This window comes from Euprymna scolopes, chromosome 41, assembly GCF_053919585.1.
Source record: "Euprymna scolopes isolate OS-2025 chromosome 41, ASM5391958v1, whole genome shotgun sequence".
NCBI classification, from domain to species: Eukaryota; Metazoa; Mollusca; class Cephalopoda; order Sepiida; family Sepiolidae; genus Euprymna; species Euprymna scolopes.
The window spans coordinates 9201003-9228373 of NC_136522.1; the positions used below are offsets into that span (position 1 = coordinate 9201003).

A 27371-nucleotide genomic window follows, 5' to 3' on the forward strand; every position below is an offset into this window, starting at 1 on the left:
TGAACGGAAAATTGTTCGACAAGTAAAACAAAACCCAAGGATCTCTGTTCGGGAGATTGTTGATGAACAGAGCACCTCTGGAGTGAATGTATCTCGACATACAGTTGGTAGAGTTTTGAAGAGAGCTGGTTTAAAAGCATGTCGTCCGAGAAAGACTCCCTTATTGAAGCCTATGCACCTGAAAGCAAGGCTAGCCTTTGCAAAACGTCATATTGATAAAGATGTTGCATTCTGGAAACGTGTTCTATGGACTGACGAAACGAAAATAGAGTTATTTGGCCATAATAAAGTGTCTTATATTTACAGAAAATCTGGCGAAGCTTTCCTGCCTAAGAACACCATACCCACAGTGAAGCACGGTGGAGGCAGTTTGATGTTTTGGGGATCCTTTGCTGCCTCTGGACCAGGGCGACTTGTTAAGGTCACAGGTAGCATAAAAAAGGAAGATTATGTTAAAATATTGGATGAAAACCTGAAAGACTCTGCTAAAGAGCTCTCACTTGGTCGTCGTTGGTGGTTCATGCAAGATAATGACCCAAAGCATTTGGCTAAACTGACTAAGAAATGGTTTGAGGACAATCATATTAATGTTTTGGAGTGGCCATCACAAAGCCCAGACCTTAATCCAATTGAAAATTTATGGAAAACATTAAAATTGAGGGTAATGCAAAGGAAGCCTAAGAATCTTATTCAATTGGAGGATTATTGTCAGGAAGAGTGGGCTAAAATTACTACTGAAGAGTGCAACAACTTGGTTGTAAACTATGAAAAGCGACTGAGGAAGGTAATCAAGGCCAAAGGCTATACAATTGATTATTAAATAAATCGTGCCAATAATTTTGAACAAAGGTTTTTTGCAATTATGTTTGTTGTTCCTTTGTTATTTATTTTTTCTAAAATCCGATTGCTGCATCGGAAAGGCCAGTTAAAAATACATAATATACTTTGTTATTTTCTTTAATTTAATCCCTTTTTTAGAATTTATTAGACAAAATTTAACTTTTATTTTACCGTGTCAATAAATATGATCATCACTGTATATTACACACCATTTATACTTGTGTATTAGTCAATGTGCATTTAAGACCAAAAATTGTGTTATTTTAGATATTACCTGTGTATAAGATGACTGTAGATTCTAGACAAGTTAAATGGTCCGTCTCATGGTTCTTTCTTGAAGAGATCATTTCCTTTTTGGTGTTTTTTTGTAAGACATATTATAAATTGTTTATTCGCATTCGCAAGCGATAATACATGCATTTACACAAGTGTGGTCTATTTGATTTTCATAAATAGAACCAACCTGCTGCACACTTACATGCAATGAATGCAAATGTTGCTAATCAGACATTCTGATCAATGACATGCTGTAGATTCAAGGTGCAGTTACTGTTTTTAGACATAATTTATGTCACGTACTGTAATAATGTAAAATCATACATTGCACGAGCCATAATATACCATAATAATGTGAACGCACGCGTTAAGTGCCATTAAATGTTGTCATTAAATTGTTAAAACTTGTTAGACTTAGGGGAAAATGACATATCATAAACACTACATTTCCTAACATACTAAAAACAAAAAAAAAAACGTCATTTCATCACCGAATACACTGTATCAAACTTAGGCCTATATAATCACATTTAGAGAGTGAACATTGTGAGAGCTATTCCAATTATTATTAAGCCTCCCATTGAAAAACCACTCATGTGCTTACATGCTGGCAAACGCACTGCAGTGGTGTTCAGAAGGAGTGCAATTAATTACTAAGATTACCAGTAATATATCGAGTGCACAAACAAAATAGCATTTTCTATGTTATGATTGAGCGCCGAGTCACTCTTTAACAACATTTCCAAAAACATTACCTATGTATAAGTCAACCCCCCAGAAAATAACCTTAAAATCGTCTCGCAGAAATTTGACTTATATACACAAATATATACGGCACTTTTTGAATTCACTAACCAACTGATACAAATTATTGCACCGTAAAATTTCAAATTAATTAATCAAGTAAAAATTCCATTTTTTTACTTGATTATTAAATTTAAAAAGTGAAGCATGTATGGTCCCCCGTGAATGCACAGTGAACGAGGCATAAAAAAAATGATGAAGTTCAGCATTGCCCCCCCCCTTCTCCATTTAGCCCCAAAAGTCCCCAGGGGATATCAAATCCTCGTGAAAATGAACAAAAGGTGCAGTTTTAGACCTTAACATATGTAAATTTGAGTTCTGCACCATACGAAAAAAGAAATGACTAAGTCCTCTATTTAGCCCCAAAAGTCCCCAAGGCCTTGATATATTTAAATTTGAGTTCAGCACCATGCAAAACTGCTAAATAGACATAGACAGAAGATTTTGGACAAATATGGTAAAATAGTTCCAAAAATGGAGCTCCGAGGTACACCAAAGAGTTATTGCGAAGTATAGACAAATAAAAAAAATCCAAGGCATAATTTTTTTTTTTGAAGTAAGCACAAACGTGTCAATTTAAGCCATTTTAACCCGAAAGGCACCCCTGGTGGGGGGGGGGGGATCCATTCTGTTACTTTTTTACTCATATCATGTTTAATGTTTGTGCAAAATTTCAAAAAATTCCAGTGCGTAGTTATTAAGAAAAGTGCGGACAGATGAACAGACAAGGATGAATTTACAGATCCATCCTCCTTTTGTCTGGGGACCAAAAAGTTTTGTTTTTTTTCAGAGTGTTTTCAAGTTAAATTCAGTTTTTACAATATTTTTGTTTATTAAATTGTTAAGTAATTTGCTGGAATAACTTTTTAAAATTATTAATCAAGTAAAGAAATGTAATTTTAACTTGATTAAATAATTTGAAATAAGAAAATGATTTTGTTTTAATTTAAGTATTTTTACTTTACAATAATTTATATCAGTTTGAAAAAGGTTAAACTTAAAAATATACAAAAAAAACTGTTAATGATCATTTTGGTACAAAAAATAAAAGTCCACTGATGTTGGCCCACTGTTGGAATAGAGACACGTGAGTGAGAAAAAGTGAAACTAGAATCAAGGAGACAATAGCTACATAAGTACCTTTTTTTTTTTACTTGCTTTTATAGTCAATATTTAAGAAAAGGCAAAAAAGATGGAGAATATTTACTTTTTCAGCGGCTCTCTTGAAGTATGACATAGCAGTCTGGTTATTTTGTTTCACAATGGGGCTCCCTTCTGAATACATCTGAAAACGAGGCGGTAAAGAATTATGTCTTTAGAATTTGTTGTTCGAGGAAAGAGAAATGTTAAATATATATTGGAAGAGAAATAGAAGAAAAAGGACGGAGTTCTTTCTTACCCAAAATTTTACTTACATTAAATATTAATTATTAATTATAAAATAAAAACAAACAAATCTGGATAGCCATAAACAAAAATAAAGAAAAACTTTTATGAGACGGGGAGGGAGGGACGGAGAAAGAGGCGGGGAGGGAGGAACGGAGAAAGAGGCGGGGAGGGAGGGACGGAGAAAGAGGCAGAAGAGGGACGGAAAAAGAGGCAGAAGAGGGACGGAAAAAGAGGCAGAAGAGGGACGGAAAAAGAGGCAGAAGAGGGACGGAAAAAGAGGCAGAAGAGGGACGGAAAAAGAGGCAGAAGAGGGACGGAAAAAGAGGCAGAAGAGGGACGGAAAAAGAGGCAGAAGAGGGACGGAAAAAGAGGCAGAAGAGGGACGGAAAAAGAGGCAGAAGAGGGACGGAAAAAGAGGCAGAAGAGGGACGGAAAAAGAGGCAGAAGAGGGACGGAAAAAGAGGCAGAAGAGGGACGGAAAAAGAGGCAGAAGAGGGACGGAAAAAGAGGCAGAAGAGGGACGGAAAAAGAGGCAGAAGAGGGACGGAAAAAGAGGCAGAAGAGGGACGGAAAAAGAGGCAGAAGAGGGACGGAAAAAGAGGCAGAAGAGGGACGGAAAAAGAGGCAGAAGAGGGACGGAAAAAGAGGCAGAAGAGGGATGGAAAAAGAGACAGTGCGATGGAAGGAGTGGGAGAAAGGGGAAGAAAGAGGGAAAGAGAAGGGTGGGAGAAAGAACAAGAAGTGAAAAATAGGTAGAAGGAAAGAAAAGAGAGAGGGAAAGGCAAAAACAAGAATGGAAAGAGAGAAAAGCAGAGTAAAAGATGATGAGGAGGAAACTGACCTTTCCAATGAAGGCTAAAGCCAAAGCATTTCCTGATTCTGCAGCCATCAAAAAATAATGTAATGCTCGCTGAAAAGATGAAAAATAAACTTTTTAATGACAAAAAATATAATTTTTATCATCAGATATAAAAGGCCACCTACTTCTTTAAAAATTTGAAGTTAAACTAGCACCGTTATAGAATAAGCTCACCTACCTATTTCAAGAATAATGAATTTACCCTGAGACAATAAATATAGTTACATCTAAACATCATCGCAGCCATCCATGGCAGTTATGGCCACAGAATCATGACATACTTCTGTAACACTGTGTTAATTATACTAATGTGGTTGTCTTGATTATTACCGGCTTGCAAGACCACAACAATCACTTTAATATTTATTGTCTATTAGCTGTTACCATGCAACATTGACAACTTTGTGCCTTAATTCATTTGACTCACCATTTTTTGCTTTTTTTTTTTTTTTTTTTTTTTAACTCATTCACCTATTTTTACTGGCTAAAAGACAAATTGAATTTGTTCCACAGGTCCGAATCCCCTATATATCAAGTTTCAAGTCTTTAAGTCAAAAATTGACAAAATAGTTTGGTAAAGACTCTTCCTCACAGATAGACAAGGTCACTTTATATATATATATTACTGAAAACAAAGGGATGTAGTATTTACTTGATATACGCAATGGTAAACTTCAAACTAATATAAATAACAGTATTTATATATAGAAAATTTAATCCCAACCAAATTAAAAAAGCTCAATACGCAATAGAGAGTATATATATATATATATATATATATATACTCTCTATTGCGTATTGAGCTTTTTTAATTCGGTTGGGATTAAATTTTCTATATATAAATACTGTTATTTATATTAGTTTGAAGTTTACCATTGCGTATATCAAGTAAATATTACATCCCTTTGTTTTCAGTAATATATATATATGATGATGATTGCAACGTCTTGTCAGACGAGTGCCACTCCCTCAGACATTTAAAATCCATGAGCCCAAATGTCTGAGGGAGTATCTATACAAATATGATGTTACACAGTCTTAGCTTTGTACGACAGCTAAGTCTCTCTCTCGGTTCAAAATGTTGAGATCCAGCAACAAGCAAGAGCAAGATAGCCAGCAACAAATTAAACTGCAGACCCAAAGTAGAACCCCGGGATATGGTGGTCCTAGGATACGTTTTTTTCAGGTTACTGTGTGGAATACAAGGTCTTTCCGGCCCCTGGTTATGATATTTGCCCCACCTTACGGTGTTATTTATAAAGTTATTTGATTATATACATGTGTATTATATACTGTACTGCATTTTGTTACTGATTTTTAATGCTGTATCCCAGGGTTCTACTATATATTAGAGAGAGAGACTTGTGAGCTAATGTGTAAGACAACTATTATATATGGATAGAAAGAGAATAAAATATGCATTGGTGTTTCCGTAGTATAATGAGATTTCAAAATCAGCTGGGAAGCAGCTTTGCAGTATTTTGTTTCACGGATGGGATGTTCTAAGAAAAACTTTGTTCATGGAAGTTATATTTGGTTTTTGGTAGGAAATTTCTTTGTTATTGTAGTAGCTAGGAAAGTTCTCAAAAGTTTTTTTTGGGGGGGGGGCAATGACTGGAGCTCAGTCGAATATAACAATTCAGTAAAGAGAGGCCAACAACATCTGGTCTGCGTGAAAGAGATCATCTCCCACTAGATTGTAAAGTTCTGTAATCTCTTGAGGCAAGAAAGAATGCTCAGATTGGCACCTGTTTAGAGATGAATGCGGTACTCCATCTAAGGTCATATCTGGCTCTTATAAAGATAGAGGACTGCATCGTAAGGTACTTTCTGGAGTGGTAGAATGATCCAACCATTTTTCCAGCAACCTTGTTTACATTAGATTTGAAAACAGCCATGTTATAGCTGGGAAGCAGCCCTGCAGTATGGGGTGCAACAATAAAATTGTCGTCCTAGAAAAGATGGCACTATTCCATTTTCATTTGATGAAAACCAGTTTTCTTTTTTTGTTGTAAACCATCTACTAGTTGACCAGCTGAGTACAAATCTCATGTCTGAAACTGACACAATGGTCAATGAGCGAGATTTATTGATCCTAGTTATGACAACAGGACCATTGCCATCACCCTCAAAATACATTGCTAGATTGTCATGAATAACAGGGACATGCCCAAAGTGATGAAAACAAAGTTTCCGTCCACAGTTATGGTCTTTGGTGTGGTTTCAAATGAGGACCACATCATGCAACCTCACATCTTCAAAGTCGGCTTGAAAGTCAACACCAAAGTGTACCTGAATGTGCTGAAAAGTGTGGTGATCCCCTGATGCAATCAAGAGGCCGCTGGTAGACCTTAGGTGTGGCAGCTGGACTCTGTCCACTAGTCCAAAAAGACCCAGGCTTAGCTTCAGAAGGACTTTGTATCCTTCTCTCACTGGCCTCTCTCTTCGCTAAACCTGAACCTGCTGGACTACTTCATTTGGTTATACGTCGAAAACATCACCAACATGACCTCCTACAATACCAAAGTCAGCCTAATCGCCGCCATCCATTAAGCTCCCACCGGCGATGTGAAAAAGGCATGCTCCCAGTTCCGGACCCATATCGAGGTGGTGATCGATGTTGAAAACAGCTACATTGAATAGATGTCAACTATTACTCCATAATCAAGTTACCTGAATTGATTGATTGAGGCTGAAGGCGGCTACATTGAATAGATGTCAACTCTACTACATAATCAAGTTATCTGAATTAATTTTTTCAATAAACATTTTTAAATCAAGTTGTAGTGTTGTTTTCTTTCGGACGACAATTTTATTGTTCCACTGGGTATCGTGTTCCACAGACGAGTATTTCTAGTGAAGAAAGTTTTCTAATGAAATTTTCGTTTAATATATATAATAATAATAGAGCATAAGGGAAACTTGACAGTAGTTGCAGCAAGACGGATGTTTGCTGTGAATGTTTCACTGAGCGAGGGGTGGGATACAATCACTTACCAATCAATGAATACATAATAAATTTCAATATAACTGACCAGAACATTTTTTTTTTTCACATACAAAATTTAAAATAAAATGTGTATAACTTACCTCATGGTTGATCTCTACACCACGACCCCCTTGATAATAAAGCTGTCCGAGTACCACCTGTCAAGAAGAAAAAAAGAAAAAGTACTTTTAAAAATATCACAAGAGAAAGGTAGTTTGCTTGAAGCATTGCTGCTAAACAAAAATATCTAAATGTATAAGAAGGCTTTTTATTTATTTGCGAACAGTTATCCTTATCTTCATAGTTGTTGTTTAACCATGTTTCTGCCAACTATTCCTCTGGCCTTCTTCAGGTGATTAACCATGACAGGATAGGAATGCAGAGTCTTTTAACTGCATCCCCATCAATTATTGCATTGTATTGTTGTTTCACTACGTTTTAGATAACTGAACTTCTTGCCTGCTTTGGATAGGATTGGAACTGCTATTTACAGACAATGCTCATCTGGAACTGTAGAGACTAAATGCCTCTATCCACTGCGCCATGGACCCCAACAACTATGGAAGGCAGTAAGACTCAGCATTCCTATCCTGTCATGAAGATGAGGATGACAGTCCACAAATAAATAAAAATAGTACACAAATTACTCATCTCAAAGGATTAAAAAATAAATAATAATACATAAGAAGACTGTTTGCAATGTAGAATACCAGGATGCTGAAATGACATGACATATAAACAAAAATAAACGAAGGTCTTATTAAGATTATAAATCTTTGTATTCTAGTTCCATTCTTTCAGTATGCTTCATTTATGGTATTCTTTTAGTCAGTTTTCTTTTTGAAAAGAGAAAGTATATACTCGAAATTATCAAAGAAATTCATCATCTCAGTTCTATTAAACAGTATTTACTGATTTGTATATGTGATTGATTTTGCAAAAATAAACATACAAAAATTTATAATCCTTCATTTGCTTTATTCATACGTCACGTCACTTCTTTATCCCCGTATTCTACATTGCTAACAGCCGTCTTATACAATTCTGAATTTTTGAGATGAGATGTGAATGCGCTTTTGTTATGCTGAATCATCGGACTATTATTCTAATCTTGAGTGTTATTAGCACAACGTTTCGGTCGCTGCAACCTGCGACCTTCTTCAGGTGTTGAAAACATGCTTCTTTTTCTCTACTAAGGAAAAAGAAGGTTGGCTCTGCATTACAAGAATTTTGAACTGTGGGTTTGAGGGTGGGTCCGTAGATCATAAAGAAAGTTGATGGTATTAGTTTGAGATCACAGCACTGACAAAAGGAATGTAATGTTATGATCAGGCATCTAATAATAATGGTTATTGATCCCCTGACAAAAGGAGGGTGGACCTGTAAATTCACTCTTGCCCGTTCGTCTATTCGTCTGTCTGCACTTTTCTCAATAACTACGCTTTGGAATTTTTTGAAATTTTGCACAAACATTAAACATGAGTAAAAAAGTAACGGAACGGATTTTCCCGGGAAAATCCGGTTGCCCCACTAGGGGTTCCTTTTGGGTTAAAATAGCTAAAGTTGACACTTTTGTGCTTATTAAAAAAAAAAAAATTGATGTCTTGGATTTTTATAAAACTTTCTGAAAAGTTGTAACTGATTTCTGTATAATTTTCTTTGTCTATACTTCACGATAACTCTTGGGTGTTCCCCAGGGGCTCTTTTAGGGCTAATAAAAACGCTCCATTTTTGGAACTATTTTACCATATTTGCCCAAAATTTTCTGTGTATGTCTATTTAGCAGTTTTGCATGGTGCTGAACTCAAGCTTAAATATGTTAAGCCCTTGAGGACTTTTGGGGCTAAATGGAGGGTGGGGCAAATGATGGACTTAGTCATTTCTTTCTTTGCATGGTGCAGAAACTCAAATTTACACGTGCTAAGGCCTAAAATTGCACCGTTTGTTTATTTTCACCAGGATTTGATGTCCCCTGGGGACTTTTGAGGCTAAATGGATGGGAGGGGGAGCAATGCTGGCGTAGTCATTTTTTTTATGCCTCGTTCACCGTGAACTCACGGGAGACCATGCATGCTTCACTTGTTTTTTTTAGTCTAATTAAATGGATAACAATTAAACATCGTCTTTACATGCGCATTAATTTATATTTGTTAAATGGTCTTTGCGTTTCTTGATTTTTTGTCTCTTACAAATATCATGCAGCATCTACGCGACATCAAGGTTGAAACTTAGCATTTCTGTTCAACTCACCTGAGCTTGCATATCCCCCTTGTCAGCAAGAAAATGGTAATACTGAAGAAGGTCATCATCAAGTAAACCAGAATTCGAATGTGGGTTCTCCACTTCCTCTTGCAACCTGATACGCTGGATGACAGGGCCACTGGATATCGACGCAGATTCAGATACTAAAAAAAAAAAAAAAAATGAAGTTTGTCAATAGTTAATAACAAAATGTATCGACTATTTTGAGGACCCTCAAACCTTGTGCATCCTTTTCAGAAGGTCATTCTCCTTTGAAACACAGCTGCTAGGCGGAAGAGTGGATAATGTGGGTTATATTTGGTTCAGTTTAGTTTCATGCAAAGAGATAGAGAAGGGATGGAAACCTTTTGTGAATATTTAAGTATCTCTGATTTTTGTGAAATGTTAACTAAAGGTATTCGACATCAATTAATAAATATTCCATAACTTTCAGTGTTTTATGGTGTCATAAACAACTTTTTACTTTGAAATTCAAATCCGATTTGCATTGAATTTTATCTGTAATCCAATTAAAACAAAATTCCATAAATTTCAATTTCTTCTTAAGATGCATAAAATGTAAGCCTTAAACTTTTCACCTTTTCTCGTTTTCAAATCATGTTACATCAAAATTGGAATATGGATTTTCCACACATAAGGCTCATTATATACTGAGTTTAATCTGAGGACATAAATTTTGTGCAAAACTGTTCTGTTTTGAAAATTAAATTTTACTCTATTCATTTCCAATATTGTCAAGTAAAAAGCTTGTTCGAAATATTATACACTAGCTATAGCATTACTTGGGAATGCTCTTGCAATTTATTGTGGTTTCATTTTTTAAACTATGCTGTTTTCTTTGTTCCGAATAAAGGAAAGTAATTATATTTTATTTTATCAGAATCCTTTGAGATGAGTAATTTGTATTTATTTATTTATTTGTGGACTATTGTTGTTTTACCACGTTTTGGGTAACTAAACCTCTGGCCTACGGCACAATCACATTGACACACCGGTTCTTGCCAGATCACTGAAGTTAAGCAATGTTGATCCTGGCCAGTACCAGATGAGGGACCATTTGGGAAGTATGTACCACGAGGTAAAATACCAGGTTGAGAAATTGGCGCAGTCTATCCTTCTCTCGAGGGTAAATGGGACTTTCTTAAGCCGTGGTAGGCATCCTGTCTAGTGATGACGTCACGATAAAAAATACCCTTGATAGCCCTGGTGAAGCACCAAGTATTCAGCTACCAACAAGATTTGAATTACACTACAAACTCGTGAAGTAAGTTTAATCTTGGTCACAGTCATGATGGATGGAAACCTCTGGCCTGCTTTGGGAAGGATTAAAACCACTATCTTCAGACAATGCTCACCTGGAACTATAGAGATTAAATACCTCTATCCACTGCTCGCAAACGGGCCTGGATAAAGGCGTTGAATCTCTACAGTTGCAGCTGAGCATTGGCTGAAGATGGCGGTTTCGATCTTACCCAAAGCAGGCCAAAGGTTTAGTTGGCCAAAACGCGAGGAGACAACAACAACAACTATGGAAAGCAGTAATTACTGGGGATACAGTTACGCGACTTAGCATTCTTATCCCATTATGGTTAATCACCTGAAATAAGACCAAAGGCTTAGTTGGCCAAAATGTGGTGAAACAACAACTATGAAGACGAAGATAACAGTCCGCAAATAAAGGAAAATTACTCATGTTATTTAGATTTGGATTATTGTTCTCATGTTGAGTTTTATTTTCACAACATTTCTATCGATATAACCACCGACCTCCTTTAGATCTATCTTGTCAAACTCAGGAATCTTTCTGTAAAATTCAGGTGTCTGTATAGAATTTGGAGCAGAACTCTAATCCATGAGGATAGCAGACAGAAAGATTCACAAGTTCAACGAGATGTACTTGAAGGTCAGAGGTTACATCCACTAAAAATAATGCTCATGATGAGAACAGTAGTCCGAAGAATCCAAATCACACAAATTACCATCCTCATCTCATAAATTCAGAAAGTAACTCTGCATTGAAGAATACAGATTTATGTCCCCCTTTTTTTTTATAATGGCATCTATCTTCTTTTATTATACTAGCCTGGGTGTCCAGCATTGCCCAGGTGTTTGGAGGTGTGCGTTAAAAAAAAAAAAAGAAGAAGAAAAGTGCTCGTAGGTAGGCTCGAACCCATGACACAGAGGCAGAAAAAAAAGTGAAAGAAGATCTGACGTCTTACCGCTACTCCATGACGCGACCGAAAGTTCGGAACATTAAAATTAAGCAAAGTCAATCCAACCAATACGATGACTTGCAAAAATGGCTCGCAAAAAATCGACCCCTCCTTGTAGAAAACTGCCCAGTTGAGGGTGATGGAATTAATGTTTTTGGCCAATTTTTCATTATTTGTCATCCGAAACATCGAGCTTCAAAATGATAGGGATCTCATGAAAATTCATCGCCTCTGTCGAAAGTTTCAGGTAGACATATTACAAACATACATTTAAACAGACAGGTGAGATTTATGTTATACGCCCTAACAGGTATTACCAGTCCAAGCACAGTGGACCTGGGAGAAATGATAACTAAATAAAGGGCAATACCACATTCCCTACAGCCCCCAAATAGGCCCCCATCAATGGATGTCTTAAGGTCATAGGCAGGACCAGAGATCATTTTGGACGAAGTGTCCTCTTGTGACTGAATACAACAAAAACGTATGATTGAATTGTACTGTTTCTTACTTGTTGATACACATTCGATAATAGGTATGTGATAGTGACATTAAAAGTATGTTCTTCTGAGAAAAGTTATGCAGAAACTTAAAATCAAAATTTGTCATGAAACAGACAAACCAAACTTATTTTTCTTCATTTGTCTGTCTGTTCCATTTTTTTTGGAAACCACTGGGCCAATCTGGCTAAAATTTTGCATAGATCTTTGTTATGATAAAGTGTAGTGAACTAAGTGTTATGGTATCCATTCTATGCACAGATAGGCATTAATAGGGATTAGTAATGTCAAAATTATTTAACAACAGGTAGTTGAAATGATGTATATTCGTTTAATGCTTTTTTCTCAATTCCCTAAATGGGGCTCAATATATACACAAAATCTATCCTCATTTTAAAAATTCAGAAACATACTATCCAAGATTATTTGGACAAGGAGATTGATACTCAAAGCAAAAGCATATTCTTCCTCTTTCTATATTTGATTGTTGGTGGACAATTGAAGACCTGGATGGTGACAGTCAAAGGTGACCTAACAATACAATCAGAATTTGCTAGCTAAATTTTATGTAACATAGCTCAAACTTATGCAATGTAACTCAAAATTTTGTAACATAGCTCAGAATTATGCAACATACCCCAAAATTATATAACATAGCTCATTATGCAACATAGCTGAAAATTATGCAGCGTAGCTCAAAATTATGCAACAGTCAAAATTATGTAACATAGCCCAAAATTATGTAACAGTCAAAATTACGTAACATACCCCAAAATTATGCAACGTAGCTCAGAATTATGTAACATAGCTCAGAAATATGCAACGTAGCTCAAAATTGGTGAAAAGAAGGCTGTAAGAGTCAGATAAGCTTGTACTTGCGGGGGGGGGGGGGGGGGGGCGCAACACAAACAAGAGGATAGCCATAAGAAATAAGTCAAGATTAAATGAAACAAAAAGTAAACTAAGGAATAGGAACTTCAGATTTTCAAATATTGAGTGCTTATTCAGAATTACATTTAAAAAAATAAATAAATATGGAAAAATCTTTATATGATGTGACATACTTGGAACAAGTATGTCACATCCCAAAAATCACGTAAAATTGATAAAGTGTTTGTTTTTCTTTTTAACTAAGAAAATTTAAATTCATGATTTTAAGTCTGATTTTGATCTCAATAGCTCGAATTGAGTTGGCTCCCTCATATTTATTCAACATGGCTGAATCCTACGTCTTGCTTATTTATAAAATTTTATTTTCTTAGTTAAAAAATATACTTCACCAATTTACATGATATTTGGAATATGACATTGTTCCATAACAAGTATGTACATCAAAGATTTTTTAATAAGCGTAATTCTAAAATTACGACCAAATATTGTTGTCATGACAACCAACAAATCCAAAGTGGTGCAACCTGTCAAAGTTTTTTTTAAAAGATCACGCTATGATTAGGTGACCTAGATTTGTCATCATTGTCGAAGTAAATAAGAAATCTAGGTCATCCATTCATACTGTGACATTTAATAAAACAAAAAAAAACAATGTCTCAGATTGCAGTTTTCTTTTCGCCATCAAGCTTCTGAAACTGACTTTTCATTTCTGACCTGAAATAGAACATGTACATTTAATCGGTTGCGGAGATCGTCAGGAAAAGGGTTAGATCATTCTACCATTCCCAAAGCACATTTGAATTTTTATTTTCTTTCTATCCATATAGTTGGATTACAAACTGGCACACAAATAAGAGAAATATAACTGGGCAGGAGCTGCTTGAAGTCCTATCCTGCCTTGACAGAGTTCAAAATAGACTTCGTAGCCTAGTGAAGGATGCCCTTTTCTCTTCCCTGCAACCTCTTTCTCACAGAAGAGACGTTGCGAGCCTGTCTCTGCTTTATCATTATTTTCATAGCAAGTGCTCGTCTGAGCTCCAATCTATGGATTCCCCTCACCAAACTTACACGAGAAACACTCATCTAGCTGAAAACGTTATCAATAATTTCTCCCACTCTTTATCTGTGCCTAAACCTAAACGTAGATTCCATGAGCAATGCTTCTTTCTTAGAACTGCACACCTGTGGAACTCTCTTCCATTTGCCTGTTTTCCGGCTGACTATAATATGGTCGTCTTCAAGTTCAACGTAAACAAGTTCTTTGTGAGCTGTTCCCCTTAAGTAATTCAATTTACCAAATTTCCACTAACAATTACTACGACATTGTACCATTGACCACTGTACACTTATCAATCCTTATCCTCAAGTGGCCTCTGGGCCTTGATAAGTGGTGACTCCTTTGTAAAAAAAAAAAATTTGATGTGAGGTCTAAAAGACAAAATAAACAAAGCGACAGGTATGAGGCTGTCAAAAGTAATCCTAATTTTGTAAATACTATTCATCATTTTCAATCCTCTCATAGTATTCTTCATCAGTTAACAGATGATTCATCCATCACTTTAACTCTTATCTTGAAGTGACTTTTGACTTTGACAAGTGACGACTCACTACTTCCATGTTGAAGTTTGTCACGATGACCTCCCAAATATTGATATTATTTTGTCCTCAATGACCATTGCAGATCACTGTGACCATCAATATTATCCTGTACATTTCTCGTCTTCCTGAATATGTGTAGGAGACGCTTTATCAGAAGTTTGATTGGAACATTTCTCTTAGGAATATCTGTCCGAAATTGCTGTGGAGTTTGCGCAACCGATTTTTTTGTAAAGTAGACTTCTACAATCTTGATCCTCATAGCATGGCTCCTGACTTCGAAAGGATAACATACAATAGTGGCACCTTTGGACATGTACAAAGAACCAGATTGACAATAGAAATGGTCATAAAAGTCTTTGCTCATTTTATTAAAAAAAAAAAAAAAGTGTTGAAAAGACATTTATGTCCCACTAGATATCACATCATAATATTATATATATATATATATATATATATATATATATATATATATATATATATAATAGAGAATAATCTACCGGAGCCAATTGTTGTGCCTTTGTCATACATAAAACGTAAATTGTAATAAAGACAACTTACCGAGTGTGGCTACTTTTCTGTAATAGGTGAGAGCCGATTCGCACTTCATCTCGACTCCAATGGCTGCCCAATAACGATAACCCTGAACAAATACAAAATATTAAAGGTTTTAACTAGCATATTTTAACTGCAGATCTTCTGAACATTTTTTAAACACTAGCACGAAGACCTGATGTATAAAATTTAATGAACATGAATTGGATGTTCCCCCTGTGCGTATAATACCATATTAATTCTTTTTTAGTTTGTTTATATATATTTATACATGTCTAGTTTCATTTTTTCTAACATTTTATAATATTCAATTTTTCAGCTGAGGCTAAAAGGGTGAACTTAACATGGATTGGGTGGGAGAGAGTGCTCCTCCTCCTTTTCGATCAAAGTGAAATATTCCAAGTATCATCGGTAACATAGTTTCAGAATATCAAGTTTTAACTGGTACTTTTTAACCACAAATCTTCTTAACTTTATTTAAACACAAGTACAAACACCTGACGTTGTACAGAATTTAATGAAGATGAATTGTATGTCCACCCCTCCCCAGTGTGTATAACACCATTTTGTTTATCTATGTCTAGCTGATAGCATCAAAACAAATGTATGTGTACGAGAGAGATTCAGTAGGATATAATTCGAGGAAGATCATTTATACATTTAAGCAGCCTGAATTTCAACCACTTGTGTCCCCACACCCCTGCAGCTGGCAGGGAGACACTGTGTCTTGCGTCTGTTCTCATCAATGTCCAGAGGCTGAGAAAGCTAGCTACTTTTCTGGACGGAAGTTATGTGATTTCCAACTCCCACTTTTAGACACCCACCTCCTTCTGAGGCTCCCTTTCCCCTGGCCACTTATTCACTATATAACATAGGTACACGGAGGACGAAAGAAAAGTTCTCTGCAGTGGTGATAGGAAAACGAGTTCTCATTATGAATCTTTTTTTTGGAGGGATCGGAGGAGTGGCAGAAACTGAATCTCAATTCAAAGAGATCACCTCATCAGACCAAAAAAAGATACAATATTGAAATTAATTGAGATTCCACTGAAACATGTATGCACATATGTAACCAATAATATTTGTATAAAAAACAGACTATATACCAGCTCTGTTTTACATTGAGCACTCTTTAATAATCACGTGGGTTTCATTGGATTCACATTTAGGAAACCAATCTGTACAACCATTATACATACACACATCATATATATATATATATATATATACACACACACATTTTTGTTTTATCACACAATATTATACATGTAGGATGTTCTTATTTATGTCAAACGGTCAGGTGGTGTGTCTGTGATTCTATATTTCAGGATGACTTCCCTTTGTCAGGTGTGTGTTTGACTTTGAAACGTGCATGGCAGGTTTTATTGTAGATAATTTTTTATTAAATGATTAAAATCATTTTCTTTTCTGAGGCTTTCGTCATCAAAACAATTTATTCATAAAAGACTTTTGTTTTTTTCCTCTTCATTTCATTAGTGGCATTAACCTGACGAATCAAACCTTCATGGAGACTGATTCAAACGTTACAGCAACTGTTTACATCATCGGACGTTGTACAAATCATAAAAAAAAAACTAAGTCTTTTATGAATCTTATTTTAAAAACAGAAGTTTCAGAAAAAAATATGATTTTAAACATTCAATAATAAAAAAAAAAATAACATTATTCTGTTTTCTAAATTTTCAAATGAAACTTGTGAAATAATGTTTTCAAAAATGTAACCAACTTTCTCTATTTCTATTAATAAAATTGACGCAAATGGAAAAGTTTGTCCTTATAACAAACTTTATAATCCGTTTTCTTTATATTCGCAATAGTTTTAATAATATATAGAAACCGGCCATCTCCTAGGTGGTCTATCATATACATCAATGATAGTCTTCTGAACAAGAATTCATCTAGTCTGGTTGAGTATCCAGCTTCGTGCTGTTACTTGGGGTAACATCACTTGGAGAAGGTGCACCATTCCTCGTAAAAGCCAGTATGAGTTAGCCATATCGAGGAGATCTATGTGATTTTGAATATTTAGTCATGGTTTACTTGTGAAGAAAAGTATCCTCATTCCAGTTTGCCCTGACAAACCTCTGTACAGAGAGACCTTAGATACACAAGAATAGTGTATAATAAGCATTAAAGTTCTGTTTTTTGTTTTAATCAGTTTATTCAAGCTGAGGACGGGGCATCCTATCAAATGCCTAACAACTCAGATATTCCAACCAAAAGACTTTTTTAAGATTCTGATCATCCCTTTAAGTGCAATTGTTTTAATCTCTCTTGCACTTGGTTCAACAGGTATATCTGCCAGGTACTTTTTAAAATTCTTTTTCATGAGTCCAGTTGCTCCTATAATTACTGGAATGATAGAGATCTTCCTTAGATTCCAATTTCTTTTCGTGTTATATATAAGACCTTGGTATTTTGTTATCTTTTCCCTCTCAGCCCTGTTTAACATAGCATCAGTGGGACACAAACTTCCACTAAGGTTGCTTCTTTCTCCGTCTTGTCCCATATCACTATGCCAGATTTTATGGCTCTGTTTTTAGGTGCATAGCTGTAGGAATTGCATAGTCATAGTAGACGGTGTATGACTTATTGCCAACTGTTTTTTCTGGTAAACATGTTCCCAAGACTTGCTGCTGCATCCAATATGCAACTTTTTACAGATCGTCCAGCAGAATTATTTACCCACTCCATTGTGTTGCATCGTATAGCAGTCGTCAACTAGCAGAACGTTACAGTTGGATGTCAGGTAACTCACTCTATACTTTCGTGTAGGAAAACCTGCACTTGCTGTCATTGCTGAGACGAGTCATTTTTTTTTTTAAAGCATTGGTCATCAAACCTTGATCTTGGGCAGCCATTATAATCCTCTCCTGATCACAGTAGAGTGATCCTCTTTTTAGACAGTCTACAGAGCCTTCCTTATCTACAGGGTGACCAAAAAAAAAAACAAAAGCTAAATGGAGGCCATCTAGAACATATGCTGTAGAACAGAGCAAAAAAAGGCCAACGACCCTTGTGTTTTGATGTGATGTTTTGAATATAATAAACTAGTTATGACCAAAGTTTCGTTTCATTTCATTGGAACAAAACACTAAGATACGGGACCTAATTAGAGTTGAGAGCCGTTTTTTTTGGGGGGGGGGCACCGTGTATATAGTCTTGGGTGAATCTACTCAGAAAATAATTGGCACGCTGTTGGTGGGTTTATTCTCCAGTTTTTTGCAATGGAAGGTCTTGGTGCATTTTTGGTGACTCTTTTGAACTATTTCCGTAGCAGACTTGTTTTCTGATTCTGTCTTATTTGCAAGACAGTTTTGTCTAAAATGTTTGACCAGTTTCGTGATGATGGTTCTGCTAGTTCTTGTTTTGTGATGTTCGTGCACCACTTTGCGGTTTGGATTTTGGGAACTCATAAGATATTGTCCAGTGCTCACGATACTTGCACGATGCTGATGGTCAATCTCAGAGATCCATACCTCCTGCTTCTCTGGTTTCTGTATGTTGTCAGCATTTTCCTCATTTTATTGACTGTGCGCATGCGTATGTCTAGTTAAAACTAAAAAATAAAATGTTTTTAAAGATGTGACAATGTTTCTCTATTTAATTATTTTTTTTATTTTTATTTGTTAAGTATTTGGGGATCCAACATACACTTATTAACGGGTCAAAAAGTGTTGTAGTATTGCAGGCTTGTCCTGGGAAAAATCAGATTTGATAACTTCTATACTTACCAAAGCCATTTGAGCCAAAGGATCCCCACCAAGAGCTGCAAATGTCATGTAAACAATTGTCTGAAAAAGATGTAATGAAATTTACATATAAAATAGAAAGAAATAAAACAATAAAATAGAAAATGAAAAAAAATAATACCACGAAAAACGAAAACACAAAACAATGATAAAAAACGAAAAAACAAACAAAATGAAAAATGAAACAGAAAAGAAAGAAATGAAAAATGAAACAGAAAAGAAAGAAATGAAAAAGAAACCGCACAAAAGAAACAAGAAAACTAGAGAAAAGAAAATGAAAAAGAAACAAAGAAAAACAATGAAAGAGAAAGCAAACAAAACAAGAGAAGCAAAAAAAAAAGAGAAAACAAAAAATATGTGTGTATATATATATATATATATATATATTTTTTTTTTTTTTTTTCTTTTATTACATTTTCACCCCAAACAAGGCACATTGCCACTTTGGTGTAGGGGGCTACTATCAGGGGCAACAACTACTGGGGTACTATGTAGGGATTTGGGCAGCAAGGTGTCGGTTCACGTTACACTTGAACTTCTGCACGTCAGTACTGTTGGGGAAGCAGGGACCTGGAATGGAATTCCAGAGTCTTGCGGTTCTGGGGAAGAAACTATTGGAGTAAAAAGATCTTTTACATCTAGGGACCTCTACAGTGTGGGGGTGGGATCTAGTAGCCTGTCGGGTTTGTCGAAGGTGCTTGCGTCGTGGGGGCACAAGTGATTGCAGTTCGTCAGAGCATTCACCACTAAAATACTTGTAGAAAAGGCAGAGGGATGCAACATTTCGTCGATGGGACAGAGGCTGAAGCTTAGATGCCAGTTCAGGGCCTATCAGGTTTGCGACTCTCTTTTGAACCTTGTCAAGGAGCGAGAGACTAGTAGCAGATGCACCAGCCCAGATGTGGCAGCAATACTCCATACATGGGCGAATGGTGGCCTTATAGAGGTACAGGATACTTTCGGGTGTTAGTAGTTTTCTAGCACGGTAGAGAGAGCCTACCTTTCTTGCAGCGGCCCTGAGTGTTGGGACGATTCCTAATTTTTATACGATTCCAATTCTAGGAAAATATTGATTAACGATTCCGATACCAAGTACGATTCCGATTCCGATTCCTAGGGAATTTATTGTTTTGAAATATACCAGGTAGTTTTATACTTACGGTCGGTAGTTCCCAAATATGTTCCCTAACTTTGGAAGAGATATTTTATGTCTACACCGTCGTGTTTTGGTTTAAATAAAATTATTATATAGTAAACTAAACGGAAAAATTAGCAAAATTTATTTTAGAGAAAATTTATTTTACTTAATTGGAATACGGAAAAAAAAACTCAAAGAAAATAGAATTTATCCTTCAGAGAAAAAAACAAATAAAATAGAATTTATATAACAGAACAAAAACAAGGAAATTAGAGAATAAATACACACGATTCATTATTTTGGTCCTCATAATTAACAGATTTAATGAATTAAATAAAAAAAATATAGCGGAAGAGAAAAAAAATATATACTAATTAAATATAAAAAAGATAAATATTTGATTTAATAATTTATAAATGAACGTGCGTAATGAAAAAAAAAAACAATATACCACGTGACATGGCGCCGTAGATACAAAATAACCTTTCCAAAGTTAACGACCATATATGAGAAATACCATTAATCGAAAGTTTTTGGGTTTTATACCAAAAGGTAGGTATAGCGAAAAGTTACAATTAAAGGTATTTCAAAAACGATTTTTTGTTTAGCTATTGATAGTTGTATTTGTGACGGCAGTTCTTCAGACCTCCATAATTCACAAGGAGTAGTTAACACCTATTATTTTTTCTTACTTTTTCATTGCTTTTACACGTTGTTTCTAACGTGAAGAATAAGTTTAGCCAAACTAATTTTGAAATAGGGTATATCAAAGGAACACATATAAAAATGATACCACTATAAAAAACAAATGAAATACTAGATAAAATTGAGCAAACATAATTACCAAAATTACAGAAAAAGATAAAAAAAAAACAAACAAAAAATGGTGAAGTTTGTTGAGTGAAATGAATTATTGAAAGAAAATTAATTGAACTAATAGAAATGTTAAATAAAAAAAATGTCACATTTCAATATTTTTTTTAATAATTAAATTCTCAGGGTTGTCAAAATTAAAAATTAAGTGATTTTTTTTTTATTAGACTTCTTTCGAAGCTTGTTACCTTGAAAAATACATTTAAAACCCTGTTTTTTTTAAATAAATTGAAAAATAAATGCAATTAAAAAAATTAATTGATAATTGAAACTTTAAAAACATATTAAACATTGAAAAATTACTTATCTCACAAATTAACGTCCAATAAAGTAGATCCAGTCTTCATACAGGAATTTGGTTATAATAAATATATCTTTCCCAAACTTAAAAATTAAATCTTTTTTTTTTTTTCTTTTTTTTTTTTTTGAGAGAGAGAGAGAGTGCTTTAAAATCGCCGGGGAGTGCCGCCTAAAATTTTAAAGAAGTAAATTTTAGGAGTTTAGTGCCTTTCAAAGATGGTTATCATAATTTATTATCATCATTTAATTTCCTTTTTTTTCCTCCCCCCACACCTTTCCACGTGGTTCAGTAGTTACTGTCAGTTGCAATCTTTACCTAAGCAGTAGTTGCTGTCAGTCAGCAATCTTTACCTAAGTTTTAATTTCTAGTTAAAAGAATTTTTCATGAATGGAATCAGCATTTTTAAAAATTATTTTTTTAGTTGTATATATTGTATTTACTCTTTGAATTTAAGGAGGGTTAAAAAAAAATGGTGACACCTAGATGGTGACGTAGGCAAAAAAAAAAAAAAAGACACTGCGATTTCGACCCTCACTAATAAAACTGCTCCGAGTGACTAGTTGACTAGTTGGTAATTTTTTGTTCCTTTTCTTTTTTATTTTGCTCCTCCAATTTATTTGGATGCTTCATAGTTAAATGTTTTAACATGTTGGTTGTGGTCATGTTAGATGGTTTTATTCTTCGCGATATTTTCATTTGACAGACTTTGCAAATGGCTTTCAGCTCATCATCTTCAAAAAGACTTTTTTTTGGACTTTGGGCCATATTAGAAAATTCAGTTTATCTGTAAACAAATAATTTACTATTAAATTTTTTTTTTAAAGCTAGTCACTTATTTGGATAATTAATTGAAAATAATCCGCTAAAAAAGACAAAAAGAAAAAAATATAAAGGGATGGGGCGGTAAATTGTACCAACCGGTAGTTAACAAAAAAAACTTATAGAATTTAATTTTTGAAACCAATGTATAAAATTTTACATAATGAAATGCAAATATGCATTTCTTTTGAATTTTTTTTTTGGTTGACTGTGTTCAATTCACACATGGTTGATGCGGTTCAATATTGCTAAACTATAAGTCCTTAGTAAAATTCTATTTATAAATACTTTTTAAAATGAAATTATTTAATTAATCGTAAATATTATTTAGACATAAAAATTAATTGATTACAAAACCTTTTAAAAATATATATATTAATTTCTTTTTCGTTCGGCAAAAAACTGCGCAAAACACTTAATTTTCAATTTAAAATTCTAGAAAAAAGATTATTATTCTGCTTTTAATATAATCAAATTCAGGGTTTTATCTTTCTGGAGAAAAAAAAAATAATGGATTTTATTTCAATGAAATTAAAAAAAAAAAAACTTGACTGAATTGAATTAATTACCCTTAAATTAACGAAGGGGTTATTTAATAACTTTAGGTTTGGAAGAGATAGGTATGGGGTCGATTTTTTTTAATTGAAACTTCAAAAGAAACCGATTACTGTCAAAATTTTGCGAAATAATACGTGATCAATTTCATTTTAGAGATATTTCTTTCAAAAGCCTTCTTTTAAAAAAAGAAAAAAAAAGTATATTGTTCTATTAAACCTTTTACTGTTTAAATAATTTGACTTTGCTCGTTTTATTTTAAGAAAATAGTTGAAAAAGCATTTTCATACACTATTAGAAGATTTGTCAGTAAAAAAAAAACAATCGGCAAAAAGATAAGCGTTTTTTTTATTTTTACTCGCAATGTAGAGCCCTGCATACTTCTTTTCAAGTTAACTCTTTTGTAGTTTTGATTACAATAGATCTGAATGAATGAACCTTGTAAGGGAGGGGCACTAAGCATTGCCCTGTTAATAATGAATTTCTTCGGTTTCTTTTTATTTCTCTCTTGCGGTTAGAAATATCAGGAAATTTTTTTCTTTTTTTCAACATCAGACTAAAAGAATCGTAATGAAGGAATCGGAAAATTAAGGTATTTTTTAACGATGCGATTCCGATTCCGATACCTCCCAAAATACACGATTCTTACGATTAACGATTCCGATTAATCGTCCCACCACTAATATATATATATATTTGTATGTGTGTGTATATATATATATATATATATAAGAAAAAACAAGAAACAAAAAAGAGAAAGCAAAAAAGAGAAAGCAAAAAAACAAAAGAAAGAAAAAAATCAAAAGCGAAAGAAAACAAAAACAAAAAAGAAAAAAAACAGAAAAAAACAAAGAAAGAAAAGAAAAATGAAAGAAGAAAAGAGAAACAGCAAGGAGAAAAACATGAATGAGAAACAAGAGGAAAGAAAAAGAAAGAAAAAAGGGAAAAAAGAAAATCGAAAAAGAGATTAAGAAAATAACTTTCTATGAGAGTATTTCAGGACAAAATTTATTTTATAAGAGGAAAGAAAAAAAAACTTGAAATATCAAATTTTCAAAGATTTTTATCAAGACTATCTTCTGTTGTCTAGTATAAATTACACACGGCAATAGTCAGACTAACCTTGGCCTGGCTGGAGTTCACTGTTAAACCAATGCTGTACAACAATCCAAGGCCCTGAAATAGATATCATTACAGGCATAAGTAAATGCTGAAGGTGGGTGTGTGTTGGGGGGGGGGGTATTAGATATATACAAGTAGGTAACAAAACAAAAAAGTTGATAATTATACAGAAGAGTGAGAAAAGAGATGAACTGAAAAAAAAAAAAAGAAAAAAAACTCTGTACTTGTGCCAAATAATAAATTTTGAAACAAACGCACTTCAAGTGAAAACATCACGTACTTACGCATCATGTCGAACTTTCCAAAAATTATGAAAAATGATCCTGCAGAAGATGTGCTAGATCTAGTTTTTACATTTTACAAAAATAAAAACATTCACAATAATGGTGTGACATTTTGTCTTTGAAATGGCAGATTTTTAACTGGAAGCAAGGGAGACAAGTCAGTTTTGTTAAAAAGATCGATTGCAGTTACTTCCCCTGGATTTTGAGAACTTTTCACTAAAACATTAGATAAAATGCTATAAATCGATAAATCTTATTTTTACTTGTAATTCTTTTTTTTTGTAAGTTTTAGAATTTATACTAATTTCAACACGAAACGCAAGAACATAATGTTTTCACCTGAAATGCGATTGTTTTAAAATCCACTATTCTGTACAAGCACCAAAAAAAATATGGAAAAATAAAACTGAATTTGTAAATTAATGCAGTGTAGTCAAGCTTTTCAAGAAGTGTTTGTTTAATTTTGATTTCTAGTTAAGGGAGAAAAGATTCTAGATGGAAGTAGAGGCAGTTAGAGTCAGTTCTTTGAGCAGAATGGAGGCAGTTGTTTTTTTTCTGAGGGATGATGGTGAGCCTATCAGGGCAAAGTGGTCTTTGGAGCTCTTAGCTAAAAGAATTGTGTTGATTGGACTTTTATTTCGTCTTAGTCAGACAAAAATCTCATTTTGCAAGTCTGCAATTCGACCAAAGATAACGAGTCCTATTTTAATCTCCAAAGAGAAATAAACCTATTAAATCATTTTTTTTTAACTGGAATCATATTTTTCTTTTCTTTTTTTGTTTGGAAGGAGAATTCCCGTGTTGCAACACTAACCGTATCGGACAAGAACTTTGGACCAGCACGTGGGACGATCATGGTCTGTGTAATGAAAACACGCATAAATGTTCATAAGAATGGGTTCGAGAGAAAGAGGGATGAATAAAGACCTGGCCAGAGATAGATTAGTACATTTCTAAAAGTCATCCAACGAATATAATTACTCACAGCATATCAATGTGAAAATTCTGAATGACAGAGTAGGAATTTGAATATTACCAATTGACCCCGGGGTGATCCTCGGTTGGACAGCTCTGTAAATATCTCCTTGGCTTTGGTTATGTTATGCTCACAGTGGTCACCAAAGAAATGACAAAACCCGATGTACTCCATGGCTTTAGTGTGATTCAACTGCGCAGCTATTTCGAAAAACCCATAAGCACTGAAAAAAAAAAAAAAAAATTAAAAATGAAAATTTAATATTACAATAAACAAACAAAAAAGATTTATAAATATGATGCTTGTACACAATATGAGATTTCACATAAATGCAGGTTAGGTAAAAAACACAATTATGTACTTATTTGTCATGTCGATATAAGTAAAAAAATTTTAAATTACAAAGAACGAGTAGAAAAATGACAAGTATAAATTATTGAATTTTAGAGTTTTATTTGTTAACCCTTTGGATCTTGACACAATTAAGCAAAGATTAGCCAAAAAAGGCAATTAACAAAATTATTTTATAATGTATTATTAGAAGGCAGTGTTGTCTTTTTAGCTATGTTGCTAGGGCTGATATATCGGCCGTGCAGGTTGGAAGGGTTAATGTTGTAGAGTTCTTAAGAGAAGAGTGGAGATAACTATAGTTTATGATTTTTAAAAAATAATTGTAATTTGTTATTTTAAAATAGAAAGTGGCAGATCGTTAATATATGTGTTTTTTTTTTTTGTAAAGAATAATTCTAATAGATCTTCTACTCTATGATTTTTTGTAATTTTTACTAATTTCGACATGACACATGCAATTTTCAATTTTTTTTTTTAATATTTTAATGGTATTTTTATTAAAACTTCAAACATAATTTAATAATATTTATTGATTTTATTTTTAAGATTTCGACAAATTTTTATTGGATATATAGAATACAATTTCAAAGCCCTTTAAAGAAATTTTAAGACATTTTCCATATTTTCAAGGATTTTTCAAGGTAATAATGGAAATAAGGCCTTTTCAAGGCAAAAGTCAAAATTCAAGGACTTTTCAAGTCTGTATGAACCGATACACTCCATTTTGGTTGACAAACTTAATGCAAAATTATACATCTTTCTTTTTAACAGTGTTATTACTTTTTAATGAACTCAACACATTGTAGACTCCGTCATAAGGGACAGAGGAAAGAAAAAGAATTGACTTTCTTTTTTTAACAAAAGCCTTTATATGTAGTATTTCGAACAAGACATTTTTTCTAAATATTTAAACAGTTCATTTCTCCTTCTCCGACCGCGTGACATTTCATCCCTCGTGTGACGTCAACCACACGTCTCGAACACATGCTTTTCTCGTTATATCTCATGCTCCACTCTTTCAAACACTTGTGTCTCGGACACATTCTTTTCCGCTCTCCCATGTCTCTAACACGCCTCGAACACTACTCCACTGAACACTTCTTCAAACACGTGTGTCCTTTTTATCACTGCTGTGATGTCACATCGCACTCTAGCTTGGTCATTTGCATATGGCAACTGCTCCTGCACAGGATTCGTAAATCGATTCATCCATAAACTGAAAAGAATCTATCGCCATCGAGACGAGTGGAGTGATAGGCCACTTCTTCACCAGCCTGTGGCACACTGGGGACCAACATGAATTAACTTTGCTTTCAGCACAAACATGTCAGTGTGTAGCTGAAGACCGTGGCAACAACAATTAAGGATGACCTGGCGGTACTATCAGGCCCACAAGTAATTCATCTCCAGCGTTGGAATTGGGAGTGATTAGCCATTTCCTGAGATTTGACTCAGGATCATTGAAACTCAACCACGATGGTTCGAGATATAATTTGTGCTCAAGGAAACTGGCTCAATCCTGAGCCTTCCCTCGGTCGAGATATCCAATGAAACTTACTGATACTTGCATGTCTGTTTCTGAAATAATGTCAATTTATTAACTACTAGATGTACTTGGCCTTGCCCGGTATTAAACATAATATTAAATTTCTTAAAAAAAAAAAAATTTTTTAAAGATGAAGTAAAAAAAAAAAAAAAATTTAAAAAAAATTAAAAAAATAAAAAAAAAATAAAAAAAAAACTGAGACATGCGTTTACAAGTATTATGTGTTTTCTTAACAGTTCACTTCTTATAGAGAGGCAAGGTGCGAACAAACTCAAAATCCGGGCCAACAAAAATGGAACCCGGAAATTAGATGACCTGGTCCTATGACGCAAGTTGTTTTATGGGTCAGGCCGTTGTATGGAGCAAGGTTCGAATGAACTTAAATCCTGACCGACAAAAATGAAACCCGGGAATGCGATGACCTGAAGATGACGTAATTCGGTCGCCGGTAAGACCAAA

At 34.3% G+C, this 27371-nt stretch overlaps 1 protein-coding gene across 1 annotated transcript in view; it reads right to left on the bottom strand.

Moving 5' to 3' along the window:
- LOC145266333 (protein sel-1 homolog 1-like) overlaps nucleotides 1–27371 on the bottom strand; it is a 93973-nt gene that overhangs the window by 22140 nt on the left and 44462 nt on the right. The window contains exons 6-13 of the mRNA XM_080121920.1: nucleotides 25076–25238; nucleotides 23756–23809; nucleotides 18930–18989; nucleotides 15181–15262; nucleotides 9408–9562; nucleotides 7259–7315; nucleotides 4151–4219; nucleotides 3128–3205 (exon numbers count right to left, since the gene is read on the bottom strand). Coding sequence (XP_079978046.1) covers nucleotides 3128–3205; nucleotides 4151–4219; nucleotides 7259–7315; nucleotides 9408–9562; nucleotides 15181–15262; nucleotides 18930–18989; nucleotides 23756–23809; nucleotides 25076–25238 — 718 coding nt within the window. The remainder of the gene's footprint in view (nucleotides 1–3127; nucleotides 3206–4150; nucleotides 4220–7258; nucleotides 7316–9407; nucleotides 9563–15180; nucleotides 15263–18929; nucleotides 18990–23755; nucleotides 23810–25075; nucleotides 25239–27371) is intronic.